Here is a 21,038-nt window from a genome sequence, read left to right on the forward strand (position 1 = left end):
TGTGCATTCCTAGTCACTTGCAATGAACCCAATTACCCAAAGCTGCATGCATTACCAGAATAGATGCAATAGACTCGCTTTATCAATTGCGCTTGGCACACGAATGAGACTCGGGAGACGAAACCACCTGGAGTGATGGTCTGTTGAACATAGGTGTTTACAAGTAAAAATATTCTAATACCACTTCTTGAAAACAAATCACAGAATTACTACAGCACAGGAGGTCATTCTGTCTGTCGTGTCTATGACAGCTCTCCGAATGAGCAATTCACCTAGTGACATTCCCCCGCCTTCTGCCCGTAACCCTGTACATTCTTCCTTTTCAGATAATAATCGAATTCCCTCTTGAATACCTCAACTGAACTTACTAAATACAACAGCACATCTGACTTCCTGCTTTGATATGTACACAACCACAAGACATTGAACATGCCAAATTTAAGTACTGTTCCTGTTAACTATCTGTAGGGCTAACAATACTTAGTATCAGGAATACAGAAAATGTATTAGGGAACCAAGGGAAATTTAGAGGATCTGAAAAAAGAAACTAAATCATGCATTTAAATAGAGTCTTGCAACAATTTTTCAAACCACCTCCAATATGCTAATTCTGGAGACAAGCATATGTAACACCCTAAACAAAAACAGAATTACCTGGAAAAACTCAGCAGGTCTGGCAGCATCGGTGGAGAAGAAATATGTAACACCATTCCTTGTACAGGGTGAGACAAAATGATAGACTAGGTAACTATAAATAGCTTGCCCAACACCAACTGTGGGCAAATTCTTGTAACCCATAATTCAAGATAAAATTAGGTGGTGTTCAGAGAGACATGGGTTAATCATGAATTTGTTAAATTCAACTCCTCTTTGATAAATAATAGGTTTTTAATAGTTTGTTTTAAAAAGGGAGCTAGATATATACTTATATGGGTATGGAAAACGCCATCTTGAAATTAGATGACAACACCAAGTACAAAGTTTAGTAAGCCATGACAGGTTTGTCAAAAACTTCAGACCTAACAACAGATGGGCAGATAGGTGGTAAGGAAATCTCATAGGGATACGGGAGAGAAGAACAGAAACAGGAGTATGACCCCGAAGGGTGTGAATGAACAGAATAGTAATCAACTGCAGAGGTAGATAAAGTCACTGGAGAAAAAAAGATACAAATTGTATGTTGAAATGAAATAATTGTCAAGTCTATAGGTCTCACTTGGAGTTTTGTTTTTTTTTTTCATTTTTTGTTTATCTTAAGACATGGAAAGAGAGGTAAGGTTGCATTTGATGGTGGACTGTCTTCTTGAAGAATTGCTAGTTTTTGTGGCGATCTCCACGATGCATCTTGGAGATCATTGTTACTTGTCATTGTTTGCAATGAAGGCTGCAGGCCGAAGATCTGCCACCTAAGGTGGCTTGGTAACCTCCTGCAGTGCATCCACTGGATATTATATAGTGGTATCATAGTCACTGGTGGCACTACTTTAGAACTCTTCCAACCCAATATCTCAGTATCTGCTATTTGACTAATCCAGCTAAAGCACACAACCAAAACAAAGGAGCTGCCTGTTAATCTAGCAGCATTTTCTTCTGCGAACTACCATAGATAAGAGTGTGCAATATCAGTTCAACATATTGCATGAAAGTAGCTCAATGGCCAGAATTTCTACTTTTTCTATTAGATGCTATTAATCTATCATCCTCCTTGCATTTCTAAACAAGCATTTCAAAAATTGCAGTCAATTTTATGTATTTTAAAAGGTGATAGTTTGGAAAATTTGTGAATGTTCAACTCAAGAACAGAGTCAGCTACTTGAATTGTCAATGTCACCGAGGAGATGGTAGGAGATTTGAATGATGTCTTATTAAATACACAAAGATTCTTTAATGGATTTTCCTAGCAACATCAAGTGTTATATTTGGATCTGGAACACATGGGTAAGGATAATTCTCATAATATACACAAATCTGAGATCAAAGAAAAGCACATTTCACTTTATTTCTCCCACAAAAAAAATCAACAAATTAATTTTACTTTTAAATTAAATTTAAGGCAGACCTGGTTAGAAAACAATGCAGGAGCACTGAATAACTGCTTTAACTGAAGTCAAAATAAAATACATAGAAATGTATTCCAAGTTTGACGCGAGAGACTTTTTAGCATTAAATAATACTTTACTTATACACTCCCTCCCATCCCACCTTTTTTTTTCCCCAAGGCCACAGAACAGTCCACAACTAACACAAATGCAGTTCAGTCAACACAAGGTACTTTGCAGTAGCTACAGCCAAGACCATTAGTTCCTTTTCTCACAGAGAGGGATCTCCTGTCATGTGGTCAATTTGTTATTATGACTGAGGAATGATTCAAAGTATATTATCTATTTATAGAATAGTACTATACCAAGGGATCCTCCTTGCACTTGTTACATTTTTTGGAAAATCAGCTGATATTCTCCTAATGCTAATATTTTATTTAAGCTGGTGCTGTATTTTCTTCCCAACCCACCAAAACAACGTACAGCAGGATAAACCTGGGGAGTAAGGACAAACTCATACCCTTAACATCAACACCAATAGTTTGTATTTACATAGCACCTATAATGTAGTAAAATATCCCAGGAACTGCACAGGAGCTGTATCAAACAAAATTTTACACCAAGCTTCAGAAGATAATATTAGGACGAATTCACAGAATAGCTACAGCGCAGAAGGAGACCATTCAGTCCATTATGTCTGCCCTGGCTCTCCAAATGAGAATTTCACCTAGTGCCATTCTCCTGCCTTGTCAAGAAGATATAATAATGTCTATAATGTTATTTGAAATTATTTTAAAATAGAGTTCTAGCAATGTCTGTGTCGATGTGTGTGTGTCTTAATTGGATGAAAGCCAGCTGGTCTAGAGACTTCGATGTATAGAAGTAGGTTTAAAATGTTAATTAGGTAAACATAGGGAAGTTACAAGGTGAAGTGAAGAGGGGGCAATTTGCATTTTTAAATAAACCATTCAAAAGAATGGGTGAAATATTACACCTAGCCAAAAGAAGCCAAGCAATGTGTTTATTTTTTCCAAAGCTTACTAATAAAATTGATGCTATGAAAGAGGTTTTATTATTAGAAGAGGTAAAGTTCAAAAAGCCTAGTAATACAATGAGAATTTGCATTTAATGAGGAAAATATGTATAAAGGAAAAGGCGGTTGTTGGTGAAAGAGGGATTTTAAGATCTAAAGCCTTCAGCCTGTAAGCCTCAAGCTGCTGTCTGCAAGGAGCCAGAGCTGAAAGAAACCCATTTTGAAAGTGACTGTCCAGAGTACGCTTTGCCAGGGGTCTGTTTAAATCTGTGTGTTTTACTGTTGTCTTAATGGGGGTGTAACTGAGGATCAGATTAATTGGGGGATTTTTTTTTAAAGAAGTTTTTATCGTAGTAATTTGTAGGCATATGTATGTGCTTATAATTTTTTAATTAATAAATTGTTCATTTAGTTTTATAAAAACCTCTTGAGACTCAGTGGTCTTATTATAACTGAATTCAAAGCCTGCATCTTGAAACGTACAAATTGCAAAAACTGGTTATGATAGTTGTTTCAAGTTTCCCTCTGGCATTTGAACAACTCAGCATTCACCATCGGCTGTCATACTATGCCTTCATTCCGTAACCCTGCACATTGTTTCTTTTCAAATAATCACTGAATTTCCTTTTGAATGCCTCGATTGAACCTGCCTCCACCACAATCGAGCAGTGCATTCCAGACCATAACCACTCGCTGTGTGAAAAAGTTTTACTTTACTCCTGACTTCACCCATCTGTGCACAAACTTAGTGTTGTTTTCTACACTGAGCTTAGCTTCAATTCTCATTTTATTTGTCACCAGGGCTGCTTACTTCTAATGCCTGCCTCTAATTTTAACACCTGCACCACTATCGAAACCCTTGTTAACATTTCTGTTGCCTGCGCAACTTCTCCAACCACTACCTTCATAACTCAAACTCCAACCCATCAAACAACAATGCTGTCAAGATACACTGCCTTCCCCACCACCCTTCACAAAATATAAAATATACAAAAATATTCATTTCGTTAACAAATTCTTCAAAAGCCAAGTCCATCCAACTTTTTCTTCAGCGTTGTAGTTATGCACTTATACCTCTGAGTCGAAGGGTTGCTGAGACTCCACTTTACTCCAGACATAAACCCATAATCTAGGTTACGTGCCAATGTACTAAGTCAGAGTCTGCACTATTCTTTCAGATGAGATATTAACCCAAGGTTTCGGCTGCCCTCTTAGAGGGAAAGATGGGAAAGAATCCAAACCACTATTTAAAAAGGAGCAAGGAGTTCTCCACTATTCTGACCAACATTTTGATCATTTATCGTGTTGCTGTTTAAGAGGCTTTTTGGTGGGCAAACTGGCTGCCACATCCACCTACATTAAAACAGTGACTACAATTCAAAAAGTACTTCTTGAGCCATGACGTGTTTGAGATGTCCTGAGGATGTGAAAGGGGATGCATAATACCCACTTTCTTTCTTATAGCCATTACCAACCCTATTACTCAAAGTGACTGTTTTGTTTCTCCATTCAAGGAGCTTTAGACAAATTATTTCTGCGGCACCTTAAGAATTGGCTTTCCCCTTCCTAACTCTTGAGATTCTGCACAAGTTTGAGACTTGCATATGTATGTTGGTTCTAAGATTCCGTACTGGATGTTTTAGTTAAATTTACAACAAACTTTTCTCATTCTGTGATGTGAATGTAATTTTTGTAAACATGCTGCTACAAATCACTCCCTTTTTGATGTATATATACTTCAGAAAATCAGGTTACACCATTGGTGTTTTATTCTATGGTTCAGCTATCCCAAATTTTGGAAATAAAAGCCAAAAATTCTCATATTAGTGACATAACAATTGCTCACTTGACACATAAGGTAGTATAATTTACAGTATTAAAAAAAACACCTCAATGTCCTTCTGCCCTCCTTCCTGCCTCCCAATACACACTAACACAAATACAAATGTGAGTGTTAATTCCTTATGCCCTGAAATAAATTGCAATATTTTTACTTACAAGGTTAACAATAATCCCAAGCAGTAGATCCTTGATGAGCTTTACATTCACTCAAAAACTGTGGATGTAATTTTACAAACAGAGTTTTTGGGAGGCATTCAACATCCTTCAAGTCATCAAGAGAAAAGCTCTGGCTGCAGGGCCTATCTAGAGAATACTGTTTGCCCACCACTGGTTGTCAAGATGGCAGTGCCAGCGGGAATCCTGCTTAAATGGTGATGGCGCCCCCTCAATAATGTTGATTAGGAAATTCCAGGATTTTATCCAAACAACGATGAAAGAACAGCAGTTGGAAAGTCAGTGCCATATAATTTAAAATACATGGCAGGGGACTCTAACTTTCCCATCTTCAAATAATTTCCCAATTTTCACATAGAAGTTACGTTGGTCTTCACCTCAACCAGTCTCCTTGGCAAAGCTTTTCATATTCTAACAATATTAATAAAAATCAGCTCATTCTCTGTGCTCTCCATGACAATTTTGAATTGATGCCTTGTCAAAACACTGCATTTTTGAAGACATTATAATCAACCGCTCCTAACTATCTCTGACCCAATTTGTCCCATATCTCAAATATCCATTAGACAGGAGAAGGGCAGTGGACAGTAGATAGCTTAAAACATTTGGATGAGGACTGCGTTGTAAGTAAACTCTTTAAATGAGTTTCTCTTTCAATGAAGAAATTGATATTCTCCAGCTCAAATGCCAAATCCAAATGGCAGATTACAAGCATAAGCTGCAGCATGTTAACAGTTTTCAAAGGAAAACATAACTTTAAACATGAAGTACGGAAAAAGTCATTTCTCACCTGTTTCCATCGCATTTTCTGTTGCCTCCAACCCATCCATACTGTCGTCATCTTCAATAACCGTCTTCCCTCTGCTCCGAGACCTGCGATAAGAGCAGGCAAGATTATTTGCCTATCATTATAAAGTCGAATGAATAAATCTTGTGGATGACTTTATCATCTGTACATTCATTTATAGAACCCTATACTGGAGATCATTTATATTTAGCTTGCTACCTCTCATTAGAATTTTAAATTGCATCAAACTGCATTGAAGAATAAGGGAAATTTACTGTGAAAAATATTAGCTTACATAATAGTTTTAACCTTTTGGGTATAATTTTTTAAAAAATTCATTCATGGGATGTGGGGGTCGCTGGCTGGGCCAGCATTTATTGCCCATTCCTTGTTGCCCTTGAGAAGGTGGTGGTGAGCTGCCTTCTTCAACTGCTGCAGTCCATGTGGTGTAGGTACACCCACAGTGCTGTTAGGAAGGGAGTTCTAGGATTTTGACCCAGCGACAGTGAGCAAACGGCGATATATTTCCAAGTCAGGATGGTAAGTGACTTGGAGGGGAACTTCCAGGTGGTGGTGTCCCCATCTATCTGCTGCCCTTGTCCTTCTAAGTGGTAGTGGCCGTGGGTTTGGAAAGTGCTGCCGAAGGAGCCTTGATAAGTTCCTGCAATGCATCTCATAGATGGTACACACTGCTGCTACTGTGCGTTGGTGGTGGAGGGAGTGAATGTTTGTGGATGTGGTGGCAATCAAGCGGATTGCTTTGTCCTGGACGGTGTCCAGCTTCTTGAGTGTTGTGGGAGCTGCACTCATCCAGGCAAGTGGGGATTATTCCATCACACTCCTGACTTGTGCCTTGTAGATGGTGGACAGACTTTGGGGAGTCAGGAGGCGAGTTAATCGTCGTACGATTCCTCGCCTCTGACCTGCTCTTGTAGCCGCAGTATTTATATGGCTAGTCCAGTTCAGTTTCAGGTCAATGGTAACCCCCAGGGTGTTGATACTGGGGGGGTTCAGTGATGGTGATGCCATTGAACATCAAGGGGCGATGGGTTGGATTCTCTCTTGTTGAAGATGGTCATTGCCTGACACTTGTGTGGCGCAAATGTTACTTGCCACTTGTCAGCTCAAGCCTGGATATTTTCCAGGTCTTGCTGCACTTGGACATGGACTGCTTCAGTATCTGAGGAGTCGCAAATGGTGCTGAACATTGTGCAATCAGCGGCGAACATCCCCACTTCTGACCTTATGATGGAAGGAAGGTCATTGATGAAGCAACTGAAGATGGTTGGGCCGAGGGCACTACCCTGAGGAACTCCTGCAGTGATGTCCTGGAGCGGAGATGACTGACCTCCAACAACCACAACCATCTTCCTTTGTGCTAGGTAGGTTTTCCCCCCTGATTTTGCTAGTGCTTCTTGATGTCACACTCGGTCAAATGCTGCCTTGATGTCAAGGGCAGTCACTCTCACCTCACCTCAATCATTAAACGTTTTACAAAATGCTATATGCATGCGCAGTGGGAATTAAAAATGCATTTTCTCACTTTCACTTCTCTAGGCGAGGAAGAAAACTTTCTAATCATTTTAGGTCTGTCTGTCTATTCTCTCACTCTTAAAATAGCCTCTCTTAACTGCCGTTAACAGTGGATTCCCCAATTTTGATATTTGATTACATTCAGTGAGCAACTTCAAATGTAGTTTCACTGTTCAGAAGAATATTACAGTAAAAGGTTAAACATCTAACAAAAGAGATCACCTTGCAGAACTGTAGTAATCCTGGACAGATGTTTGATATAACTGGATGCCAATTATATTTGATTGATAGCCAAGGCAGACACTCAGCTTGCACTGCAGACCTGCATGTTATATTACCATGGCCTTTACTCCCAAAGATCTTGCACAAATGTTGCATAATTCCTATTTAATGCTCTATGGCAACCTAACATCAATGCAAAACTACAATATTGGGCTCACATACTTGCAGTTATACACAAGCAGAAGCCTATATTAAAGACTGCCATTACCTCAACATCCCAGAGTCTATCCTGTTCTACTCACCATCTATCTAAGTTTTTTTGTGGAGTTTGAAAATCACTTTAGAATGTTTACTTTTTCAATGGAAAAGACAGCAGATGCATTTCACACAGCCGTCATTTGTCTTGCACTCAACATACAGTATGTACTGTACTTGTCTGGAACCGATCATCATTGCGCAACCAAAAAAACAGGAAACTTGTGTGTGCCAAGTGAACTAGCATTACGCTAGGATGTTTTGTTGTGATGATAAACATCACTGTTGCTTTAGCAATTTAAGCATAGTGAAAAGAAAGCGCTTAGTACATGAACAATGTAACATGCTCTTAGAATAGCTGAACTTCATTATAAAAAAGGTAAGTTGGTTTATTACTTCATTTTTATTTTAAAAATGATGATTCAAATAGAAACAAGTTTTAAGCAAATATCGAGACAATGATTTCAGCATATGTTGAGTGCCACAGGCCATCTGTCCCAGCCTACACATACAACAACGGATTCAGGCGGCTGCTGCAGAAGAAGAACTTGTGCAATGTTTGGTTCAAATTCTCAACCCATAAATAGGTGCGCCAACAGTTGACCGTTCTTAAAGACTATATAAAGACGACATCACATGCCCCAATTGCCTTTTTTGTGTTTGTTGCTATCAAGCAACTGAATAAGTAATATCCCCTACTCTGAGGGAATTTTCTGATTGCTCCTTCAAGTTTTCAATATCCAGACTCTCTGCAACACCTCATGAATAGCATGGCTTATGGCTAGAAGATTCAACTAGCTATTCAACTATTCTTGAGCTCTCTGCAAACTTACTGCCTTGGCCCTTACAAACAGAATTTATTTTACCCAACCAGCTTAGGTTTCTTTTTGTCTTTTAAACTTTCCTTATTAAGTCATCCCAAGTTCCTCTATTGAATCATCTAAATTTCACACAGGTTAATAACTTGTAAAGTTGAGAGTCAGAGTTCAACCATGACCCTTCTGAATCACTGCTCCATCAAGTTCCATGGATTAACTCAGCTCCAGGAAAGCCCAAAAGCAATATTGGGAGTGTAATATTTTCTCTATGTTTTGCAAAAGTTGCCCTCATTACAACAGTGACTACGCATCTAAAGTATTTAATTGGCAGTAAGTGCTTTGTGCTGCCTGGAGATCATGAAAAGCACTACATAAACGCAAAACAAAAACAGAAAATGCTGGGAAAACTCAGCAGGTCTAACAGCATCTGTGGAGAGAAAGACAGAGTTAACGTTTTGAGTCCGTATGACTCTTCCTCAGAACTTCTTCAGAGCTTTAGCTCTTAAGAAGAGTCATACGGCTCCAAACGTTAACTCTGTCTTTCTCTCCACAGATGCTGTTAGACTTGCTGAGCTTTTCCAGCATTTTCTGTTTTTACTTCAGATTTCCAGCATCTGCAGTATTTTGCTTTTATCTAAATAAATGCAAGATTGCTCTTCTTTTTTTGGCAAAATGGCACTTATTCATTTTGGGTAGCCACCAAAAAGGTCTGGCCTGCCATCTTAAAGTACTTCAGTTCTGATGAAGAATCATCAACTTAAAACGTTAACAGTTTCTCTCCACAGACGCTGCCTGACCTGCTGAGTATTTCTAGCATTTTCTGTTTTTATGTATATTATATATTAAAGTTGTTAGGAAATAAAGATAGTTTAATTAAGTTATATTTGTATTTGCAGGTGTTAGGAATAAGTTTTAGTATTAAAGTTTAAGTTTGATTTGTATTTCTGTAGTTGTGTGTTAAGAAAGGTCTAATGGAGTTTTAGTTTCACTTTAAAAAGGTGCTTGCATTTCTAATGAGGAGTGTTACGACCCATAAAGAAAAGGTAAACAAACAAGGGTAGAAGGATTGGAATGTTGCCTAGCAACAGGGGGCCAGGGAGGCAGGTCCCTCCCACAAACATACACAACAGCAGTTGTTTTGGAAGCTGTTTGAGTGCGGTTGGTTCTAAAAGTTGCTGCGAGAAGAGATTGAAGCAAAGGGGGCAGACAGCCAGTCCCAAGTTAAAGAAAAACTCCAAGGATCCAGCAGAATGGGAGAAAGTCCAAAGAAGATCTTCTAGTTAAAGGAAGGACAAGAACCTGGGAAAAGGTCCTGTTAAGTGAAGTTAAGAGTAAGGGGCAGAGAGAAAGGCTCCAAACTTCAGATTTAAAGGGACAAAAGCTGCAGAAAGTAGATTTAAAGCAAGAATAGCTTGCAAGATGCAAGAAGGTCCAAAGAGACAACTGAAAGTCTGTAACTCTTTGCTATGGGCATGTGAAGCAGTGGTGTACTGTTGACGGCTGAGTCAGAGAGACAGAGTACGTGGAAGACAGCTTGAATGCATGTGGTGGCCCAGGGGAAAGGAACATCAGAAGAAGAGTTTGAAACCCTGGAGGTGAACCTTTGCTGAAGGCGTCTGAGAGAAAGCATAGGTTTGGCAAAAGATTCCAAGGCGACGTCTTGGAGAGTGGAGATTGGAAATCCTCGTGTGAAGGAATTAATTCAGTGAGACTGGTTAGCTCATGGTGCGACAAGCGTCTGGGGGGAATTGAGGAGAGATCCATAGCATCTGTTTGAGGTGGTATCTGTCACTTGGTTTCAGAGTGTGGCATGTCTGGCCACAGGATGCCATAGGTTTACATGGACTGTGTACTTACTGTGTACATTAGAGTATAAGATAGCTTTTGTAACTTGTGTTATCCTTACAAATATGTATAGGTATAGTTGTGGGTGAAGGAGTGTTGTAATAGAGTTCATCTTTTCTTTTTGAATCAATGTTTTATTCTTTTGTTAAAAGTTCATCAGCTGACTCCTGCGCCTCTGTTCAGTAGCTACGCTCCACATATTTAAACAAACAGAAAAAAGTTAGGATCTATCAAGCTGGGTTTCACTCTGGGATCAGGTATGTACAGGGGTAACCTCAGCTGGGATCAAAGTATTCCCCACTCCTGGGACGTACCTTGTGAGTTATCTTCTGGACGTACCTCCAATTCAACAAGTGCTTCAGAAACCATAACATCAAGTCGCAAGGATCTACACTCAACTTCTCTAGCAGGAGACAATATTGGTTGCCTATAGTTACATGAACCTGGGTCACACAAAGCACTGCATTTGAAGGTGGACATTGTGACAAGGCATTGTCTGGTGATAATACACTGTAGTATGCAGATGAGTGATCTACAAGAAACCACTTAAGATTCAGATGCTCTCCTAATATACGTTCTTATGCCCAACACAAAGGTCTGTTTTCACATGCTTCCTATGAACTGAAATATACCTTGTTACTGAAATATTGTTACAACGTGCCACATGGTACAAAATCAGCCCTTCCATTTTCGAGATACAAGCTGGAAATAATAAATTATCACACTAAGCTTTTGGTCTCCTTGATTTGGACACATAATACTGATGGGCCATAATCCTCAGGCTACAAAACACAAATCAAGTTTATTGATATAAAACTAAACAGAAGAGAAAACACAATCCCAGCAGATTTCAGTTAAGCATTCCATAATTTTTCACCAATACATCCAACTTGTTTTCAAAATAATAAACATCTTGAAACTTTAATTATTGGAACATGATTAATGCCTGAACTGGGGGAACAAGTTCAAATTGCACTGCAGCAGCTGGGGAATTTAAAGTCAGCTAAATAAATAAATCTGGAATAAAAAGCTAGTATCTGTAATGGTAACCATGAAACTACCAGATTGGTGAACCAGTTGTTTTTTTTTTAATGACTATGCACTTTAGGGAAGGAAATCTGCCGTTCTTAGCTGGTATGGCCAATAAATGATTTCAAACTCACAGGAATGTGATGGATTGAACTGAAATGGCTGAGCAAGCCACTCAGTTGCATTGGAATTGGCAATAAATTTTGGCCTTGGCAACAACACCCACTCTACGAATGATTTTTAAAATGAACACATAAGTGAGGAATATCATACATATGAAACTAGTTTAAAATTGCATATTCAGGAATTTTCAACTAACTTCAATTTGTTCAACTATCTAGTGAAATGGAGAGAAGTGCTCTGCTTTGGAGCCCAAACTGTGATCAAATATGACAGGCAGGTATTACTCTCAATTAATCAAAGCCAACACTCAAGAAAGCTATTGGGTACCAGCCACAGACTATTCACCACTTTCAGAACAAAGTGGTGCATCTGGTAAGCAATGGTCTGCAAGGGGGACAGACAATCACAGTTAATGCTCCTTCACAGAACTTGCATCTCAGTACATAACACAGATTGTAAATCTAGGCAGGCCACAGCCTAGTTTTTAATCGTGTGTTACCTAAATGAGTCGAGTCTTCTCTCACTTGGACAGTCCACTCAGAGTTGTTATTTGTCTTTTAAGCGACAGGCTACACACCAAGACATCGATGTTGGTCCCCTCCGATACAGTGAACATAAGTCAGCATGGAATTGCTCCATAAATTTCAGTTGTAGACGCCTTTTTGAAATAGCCACAAAGCTAGCATTCTATGGTTAATATTTTCTTTCTGCTACTCTTGTAGCATGAAACAAGGTAGACTCTGATCAACAATACACATTTCCGTACAATTGTAGCCTGGCATGGAAGATATCATAAGTGCTAATTTACCACCATAATCTTTAAATCCTTCCACTGCTTTCCTCCCCCACCCCACAATTTTGACAATCTCCCTCATTTCCTCTAACCCTGCAACTACTCAACCAATTTTCTGTCCCACTTATGCAAGTCTTTCCATTATTCCAAAACAGGTGACCATGCCTTCAAAAGCCTGTAGAATTCCCCAGAGTCATCTCCCTAAACCTTTATACTACTATCCCACAACTTATTTAATACCCTCCTTAAAAATCACTTGGACAAAGCTTCTGGGAGCCATCGCCTCATCTCTCCTGTGTGTCAGTTTTCCTAATATCGCTGAAGTGCCATGGAATGTTTTTGTGTGTTCAAAGTATATAAATGCAAGCTGCTATTCCAATGAAACTGAAATGTTCAGGTTAATTGCTTCAAATAACATTTTGTAACATTCCATGGAAAAGTTCCCTCAATTATCTTTAATTTATTATTTCCAGACAATAGCCTCCTACTCCATGGAATAACTATTCATCTTCCCCACATAACCAAGGCAACTCGAAAGCCATATTTCCCACTGGTAAAAAGAGAAAATGAAGTAAAAAATTGGAATTTGACTTATTCAGTTACTGTAAAATAGTTGCCCCAAAAAAGAATGTGGGAGTTTTCACTATGAACTACAATGGGTCCAAGTAAATCCAACACTCTTGCAATCGGGATATCATTGCAACTGTAGGATAAACCCACAACAGATTTACAGCTACGGTCCTAAATGGGACACTCATTGTAGGTCAAATTATTTTTGTTTTCATGTAAACCTATAAAAACTGCACCCAATTTAGTCAAACTATTCCTGCATGAAGGTTCAGCAAGTTTATCATTCTATTACAGATTGGATAATGACTGGGAAGGCCCTAGGTTCAATGCCTGTTGTAGAACAGAATTTTGTTTTCCAGCAGCCATGCTAACCTTCCTCACAATCCCTCTCTATCAAGGTGATCAAATACTGCATTCTCTCATGATCCATCCAAGTAACCTGACAAGACGGAGATCAATCTAAAAGGCCATTTCCTGGTGACTTATTTTCCTTTATAAATACAGGTACCACATGGGCCTTCCTTCATACCCTAGAACATTCTAGACCTCAGTGAGTTATCAAATTTACGAACAAGTTTCTCACATTGCACAGCATCCTTTTCTTTGAGCACCCTTGGGTGAATGCTGTCAAGGCCAGCAGCCAAATCTGCTTTATGAGCAATAAGGCTAGCAAGGACATTTAACATGCCTATATTAAATCTACATTTTACTGGAAGCCCAACCACAGTGTAAAAGACGAGGTTGAAGCATTTGCAGCCATCTTCAGCTAGAAGTGCCGAGTGGATGATCCATCTTGGCCTCTTCCTAAGGTTCCCAACAGGTGCCAGTCTTCAGCTAATTCGATTCACTCCAGATTATATCATGAAACGGCTGAGGGCACTGGATACTGCAAAGGCTATGGGCACTGATATAGTACTGAAGACTTTTGCTCCCCAGAACTAGTCACGCCCCTAGCCAAGCTGTTCCAGTGCAGCTACAACACTGGCATCTACACGGCAATGTGGAAAATTGCCAGGCATGTCCTGCCCACAAAAAGCAAGACATATCCAATCTGACAATTATTGTCCATCAGTCTACTCTTGATCATCAGTCAAGTGATTGAAGGTGTCGTCGACAGTGCTATCAAGCAGCACTTACATAGCAATAACCTGCTCATCAGACTCAGTTTGGCTTTCGTCAAGGCCACACAGCTACTGACCTCATTACAGCCTTCATCTAGGCATGGCCGAAAGAGCTTAATTCCAGAGGTGAGATCAGAGTGACTGTCCTTGACATCAAGGCCATATTTGACCAAGTGTGACAAGGAGGCCTAGCCAAACTGTGGAGTCAAAGGGAATCCAGGGCGCTTGGAAGCAGTGGATTCTTTATTGGTTAGAGTCAGCCATATATATGGCAAATGGTTGATGGAGGCCAATCTTAGCCCCGGGACATGGCTGCCGGAGTTCCTCAGGGTACAGTCCCAGGCCGAACCATCTTCAGCTGTTTCATCAATGACCTTCATCACTAGGTCAGCAGTGGGGATGTTCCTCGATGTATGCACAACGTTCAGTTCCATTTGCAACTCTTCAGATACTGAAGGAGACTGTGTCCATATGCAGCAAGACTTGAACAACATACAGGGCTGGGCTTATAAATGGCAAAGCATTCACGCCACAGAAATGCCATGCAATGACCATCCCCAGCAAGAAAGAATCCAACCACCTCCCCATGACACTCAATGGAATCACCACTGCTGAATCCTGCATTAACAGCATCCCGAGGTTACCACTGACCAGAAACTGAACTGGACCAGCCATATAAAAACTATGGCAGCAAGAGCAGGTCAGAGGCTGGGAATTCTGCAGTAAGTAACTCATCTCCCCACTCCCCAAAACCTGCCTGCCATCTACAAGGCACAAGTCAGGAGTGTGATGGAATACCCTCAACTTGTTTGGGTGAATGGAGCTCCAACAACACACAAGAAGCTTGACATGATGCAGGACAAAGCAGCCCACTTGAGTGGTAAATTATCCACCATCTTTAACATTCACTCCCTCCACCACTGATGCACAGTGGTAGCAGTGCGTACCATATAAAAGATGCACTGCAGGAATTCACCAAGGCTCCTTTGCCAGCACCTTCTAAACACATGACCTATGCCAGCTAGAAGGACAAAGACAGCAGATGCATGGGAACACCACCACCTGCAGGTTTCCCTCCAAGCCACTCACCACCCTGACTTGGAACTAAATTGCTGTTCCTTCACTGTTGCTGGGACAATATCTTGGAACTCCCTTCCTAACAGCACTGTGGGTGTACCTACACCACGTGGACTGCAGCAGTTCAAGGTGGCAGCTCACCATCCCTTCTCAAGGACAATTAGGGATCGGCAACAAATGCTGGCCTTGCCAGTGACACTAGCATCCCATGAAAAATTCTTCAGACATGGAAGCTGGTGCAGAACGGTCATTTAGAAGCTCTATCTTATGCGTGGAATCCTTCAATGATTCTACATAGCTCCCAATGGCCATCTCATTACTAACATAGTTGAAAGATATGCCAACCACACTAAACCACTATTCTTTAGGCCAATGTCCTTTTGGCTATGCTAGCTTTTGCAAGTCAGCAAAGTTCAATACCTAATCCTGTTCTCCTGGAAAGTAATTTTTCACTTTAGTCTTGGGACATGACTAGAAAACCAATTTGGTTTTGTTTAATCATGCCCCATTCTTTTACACATGGCTTCCTCAGCGTATGAATGCTTTTTTCTTTGGTGGAGTTATTATCTCCATCTAGTCAAAATGTACAATCATATCCAAGCCATCTGTCATCTTTGCCAATTTAACCTCTTATTATCTGGCTTGAACATTAAATTTCAGCAGGATTGGATTGGTTGATCACATCAGACCCAATAATATTACTGTTACAGAGGTTTCTTTCCTTGTGGAAGGCAGATACTGCATTAGGTCAGTACTATAAACTAGGTTAAGTACCCTTCTCTAACTTAAGTCTATTTAATTTCAGTATTACAAATACAAGAGTCTCGTCTGGCATCTGAAATTATTTTGCCACAATGCAGAGACTGGTTACTATCAAATCTTCAGGGTATCCCCAAATCTCATCACAACCAATAAATTACTTCTGAAATGCATATTAAAGTCATATTAAATTTCCATACAAAAAGTATAGGGTTATAGCTACTCTGCATGTTTTAGAGCAATCTGCCCTGATTTGAGAAAGAAAATGGTACAGCATTCTAAACCAGACTCTCTGCTATTATTTCATACATAATTTTATTGGACCCAAAAACAGAGTGCACATCGATTCTGGAGCATAATGCATCAATACACGTAAAAATTCTCCTACTTTACAGGCATTTTACTGGTCAACTTAGTTATTTGCCCACTTCCAAATGTACTTTCTTTTTATTTTAATTCTTTTTTAAAATGCTTTATTCTTGACATTTAATTTTGGAATACATGGGTTAGTCCAGCAAGCTCTGTGGTGAATGAGATTTAATGAAAGAACCAGAGTCTAAAGCAAAAGCTCTTTTCTTACCACTGCTCCCCACACCCCCACCATATGGCAGAAAGCTTCTCTCCTTACTGGAGTCTGCTAACCTTTTCCTCTTTATCCTACCACCCAAGCGATCTGTCTCACCTGAATCAGTTGATCTCAAGAAGTAGTAGCACTCTATCAATCAGCCAATGGGAGGCATAAGGCCTTCAGAAGGGGGTTGTCAAGAGACTGAACATGAATAAACTGGACTAGCTATCACCATTCTCTTGGATAACAAGATAGACGATGACAATTTGGTTGATAAATTACCAGTCACAGGACTCAATACAAACCGTAGGGAGCTTTCATAAGGTTAATTTTCAGCTATCCAGAGTACAGCCACCAAGACATAAGTTAAACTCCATATCATGCATTTCAGGCAGAAATAAATTGTAGAACCAATCTGGAATATATAAATGATTTTGCAATAGCAACAAGATATAATTGAAATCTTCACACTCCTTAAGTGCATTGTTCAGCAATCAGCATGCTGTGCTGTTTAGTATGTCTATATTCCGTTGTGAGCAATAAAACTGACGTCTGCAAAATTTAAAACTTCCATTATCAGGCATCATGATTCATAAGAAGTTCAACACCATCCAGGACAAAGCAGTCTGTTTGATATGTACCCCATCTACCGCCTTAAACATTCACTCCCTCCAACGCCAATGACGCTCAGTAGCAGCAGTGTATACCATCTGCCAAGATGCACTGCAACAACTCACCAAGGCTCCTTCGACAGCACCTTCCAAGCCCACAACCTCTACCACCTAGAAGGGCAAAGGCAGCAGATAGATGGGAACACCATCATTGCAAGTTCCGCTCCATGTCACACACCATCTTGATTTGGAACTATGTCACCCTTCCTTCACAGTCACTGGGTCAAAAACCTGAAACTCCCTCCCTCACAGCACTGTGGGTGTTCCAACACCACATGGGCTGCAGCGGGTCAAGAAGGCAGCTCACCACCACCTTCTCAAGGGCAATAGGGATGAATAACAAATGCTGGCCTAACTATTGATGCTGACATCCCATGAACGAATTAAAAAATCAAAATGTTTTGTCATGTTACAACAATAGCTACGGTCCATTCAAAAACACGAAAAGTTTCCCTAATACTTTACCTATATAATTTAAAATCCGTAAACTTTTACTTAAAAACTTCTAACTTACAAAAAACATAACTGAAACTGAACAATGCGGCTGAGGTTAAGACTCACCCCCACATTCCTCTATCAGTAAATACAATGTGTTTAAACTTGTACAGAAATATCCATGTTGTTCATTTTAAGTACACAATACCTTTCTGTTGATGACTTATCTGGATATGTGTAAACCGATATGAAATACACGACTAATTATGTTGCATCAGCATTACAGTGCCTGAATGCTGAAACAAAGGGACAATTTAAGATGCAGCAGATTCTGGCACTAATCACGTGGCCATCATGAATTACTCAATATACCAGCTTACAATTTCACGGGCAGCCACATCACATCAAATAAGATTGAATGTTTATTATAACAGTTGTAGGACTGGAGAAGGTTAATACAATTAAGAACTATTTAACCTCCAATAAAACAGAGATTGTAGGCTTGATAATCAATTATTTTCTTTCATGATAAGAACAGCCTTTAAGTACTTTGAAAAGCAAAACATATGGAAGTATACTAATAAAATACTGCAAAATATCATTTAGAAGAACACAACTACTGAAAGTATTAAAATAAGAAATATCTCATTATTGTGTCACCTGCATTTAACATTACATGAAATTAATCCAAAAGCAGCTTCTTTTACCACCCTAACTTCACTTAGCACTTCCAATGTCACTATTATTCCTGCACTGATCTACATAATTAGCATCTGCTATAAAGTGGAATGTTAGAATGGTTACAGCAAAGGAGGAAGCCATTCGGCCTGTCATGTCTCTGCTAGCTCACTGAGGGAGTAATTCACCTAATACCACTGCCCTGCCTTTTCCCATTGCCCTGCAATTTTTTTTCCTTTTCAGATAATGATCAAATTTCCTTTTGAAAGCCTCAATTCACCGTCACCCTACGCTCAGGCAGTGCGTTCCAGATCCGAACCACTCACTGCGTGAAAAAGTTTTTCATGTTGCCAATTGCTTTTTTTGCCAACTACCTTAAATCTGTGCCCTCTGGTTCTCGATCCTTCCACCAATGGGAACTGCTTCTCCCTATCTACTCTGTCCAAACCCCATGATTTTGAATACCCTTATCAAATCTCCTCTCAATATTCTCTTCTCACGAACAACATTCCCAACTTCTCCAACTTTCTATATAAGTAAAGATCCTCATGCCTGGAACCATTCTCATGAATCTTTGCTGCACCCTTTTCTAATGCCTTCTTGTCTTTCCTAAAGAGTGGTGCCCAACACTCCAGTTGAGACTGAAGTAGTGTTTTATACAGATTTAAAATAACGTAGAGCTTGGGGTGATTTGTTAGTACTACTGCGGAGGGTCTGAACTAACTTGGTAGGGGTGTGGTAACCAGAAGATTCCAGAGAGGAATACCAAGATGCACAAACATTAGGTAGATAGCACTAGTGTAGAAAAGTTACTAAGTGGGGTCAGAGAAAGTAATAAAGTCTAAATTAAGGTTACTGCGCATGCTTACGAATGCACAGTGCGGTAAGTAAGATTGGTGAGTTGTAGGCACAGGTTGCCATGATGTTTTGGTTACAATGGAGACCTGGCTTAATGAAGGGCAGGAATGGATATTAAATATTCCTGGATACAAGGTGTTCAAGAAAGAATGGAAAGAAAAAGGGGAGGGGTGGCAGTATTGATTAAGGAGAACATTACAGTGCCCATATTATACTCCATTTGACAGATCTTTGCCCATTCGCTTAACCTATGTTGACTTTTAGCCTCCTTGTGTCCTCTTCACAACTTACTTTCCTACCTATCTTTGTGACAGGTTGACAGAGCAGTTAATAAAACATGCAGCAGCGTACACTTTATTAATAGGAGCATAGAGTACAAAAGAAGGGAGGTTCTGTCACACTTGTATAAAACACTGGTTCGGCCTCCTCTGGAATATTGCATCCAGGTCTGGTCACCACACTTTCGGAAGGATGTGAAGGCATTAGAGGGAGTGTGCAGAAAAGTTTCACAAAAATGGTTCCAGGGGTGGAGGAACTTTAGTTACATAGATAGATTGGAGAAGTTGGGACTGTTTTCATTGGAGGAGTGAAGGTGAAAATAAATTTGATAGAGGTATTCAAAATCATGGGGTCTGGACAGAGTAGATAGGAGAAAACCGTTCCCATTGTTGGGGAGGCAGGTTCAATCAAGGCATTCAAGAAGGAATTCAATAATTATCTGAAAAGGGAGAATGTACAGGGTTAGGAGGAGAGACGGGGTGGGGGGATGGCATTAGGTGAATTGCTCATTTAGTGAGCTGACATAGACATGACAGGCTGAATGGCCTCTTCTGTGCTGTAACAATTCTGTGATTCTCAGAGCAACATAGAATAATAGAGCACCGAAGGAGGCTATTTGGTCCACTGTGTCTATTCCGGCACTTTGAATGAGCCATCCAATTAGTTCCACTCCCCTGCTCTTTCTCCATAGCCCTATAAATTTTTCCTTTCCAAGTATGTATATCAAATTCCCTTTCAGCCAGTGCATTTCCGGTCACAATTTGCTATCTTAAAAAATGCTCCTCTAGTTCTTCAGCCAATTATCTCAAATCTATGCCCAACACTCTTGCCAATGGAAAGTTGTTTTTTATTTACCCTACCAAATCCCATATCTTAGCACACTAATACAATGTGACAAATGGTTCATTATCAGAAATATGGATTACGATTCAGGTTAAGAACACTGGATAGTTGTTAAATGTGCCTATTGGTAACACAAATAAATTAACTGAGCTATGCAAGTCCACTAAGGGCTCCCCATTTGCAAGTTGCATTGTATGAATAAGTGATTAATCAGTACTTGGCCAAAATATGCAATACACTATAAAGTTAAATTTGAAGATCAGTGCAATACTCACTTTCCTGCTTAAGAAAAGCCTGCTTTTCCTCATGTGAACTTACAATTATTCAATTCAGTTTTCCAACATAACAATCTGGTTACTATCATAATAATTCACATATAGGTCACACTTGTTAGTAAAAGAAAACCAGTTTAACTTGAGAATGAGGTCCATTATGCAAGATAATTGTCTTTTACTGCAAGCAAGGAGAAAGACAGTTCAAGAGTAGATCATGACCTATATGCACACCGCTATGGTATATGTACACGCCACACATACCAATTTCATGAAGTTCACAGTGGGGTGTAAATTTCTCAAACAATTGCCTTGATTATATCCAGACTTTCTAAATGCATCTGAAGTGATGTCAGATAGGCAGATGTACAGAAAAATTTAACAATGGACTGAAACCAATGGCTACTCAAATCA

General features: G+C 39.7%; 1 protein-coding gene across 12 annotated transcripts in view; it reads right to left on the minus strand.

Annotated features, from left to right (window-relative positions):
* Window positions 1-21,038, minus strand: part of kmt2ca (lysine (K)-specific methyltransferase 2Ca) — a 455,613-nt gene that overhangs the window by 313,046 nt on the left and 121,529 nt on the right. For all 12 annotated transcript variants that reach the window (XR_013575392.1, XR_013575394.1, XM_078537008.1 and 9 more), the window contains exon 3: window positions 5,879-5,961. Coding sequence is in view for 10 of the 12 variants with exons in the window: in XM_078537008.1 (XP_078393134.1) it covers window positions 5,879-5,961 (83 nt within the window). In the remaining 2 variants the exon portion in view is untranslated. The remainder of the gene's footprint in view (window positions 1-5,878; window positions 5,962-21,038) is intronic.

The sequence above is a fragment of the Cetorhinus maximus genome, chromosome 3, assembly GCF_964194155.1.
Source record: "Cetorhinus maximus chromosome 3, sCetMax3.hap1.1, whole genome shotgun sequence".
NCBI lineage: Eukaryota > Metazoa > Chordata > Chondrichthyes > Lamniformes > Cetorhinidae > Cetorhinus > Cetorhinus maximus.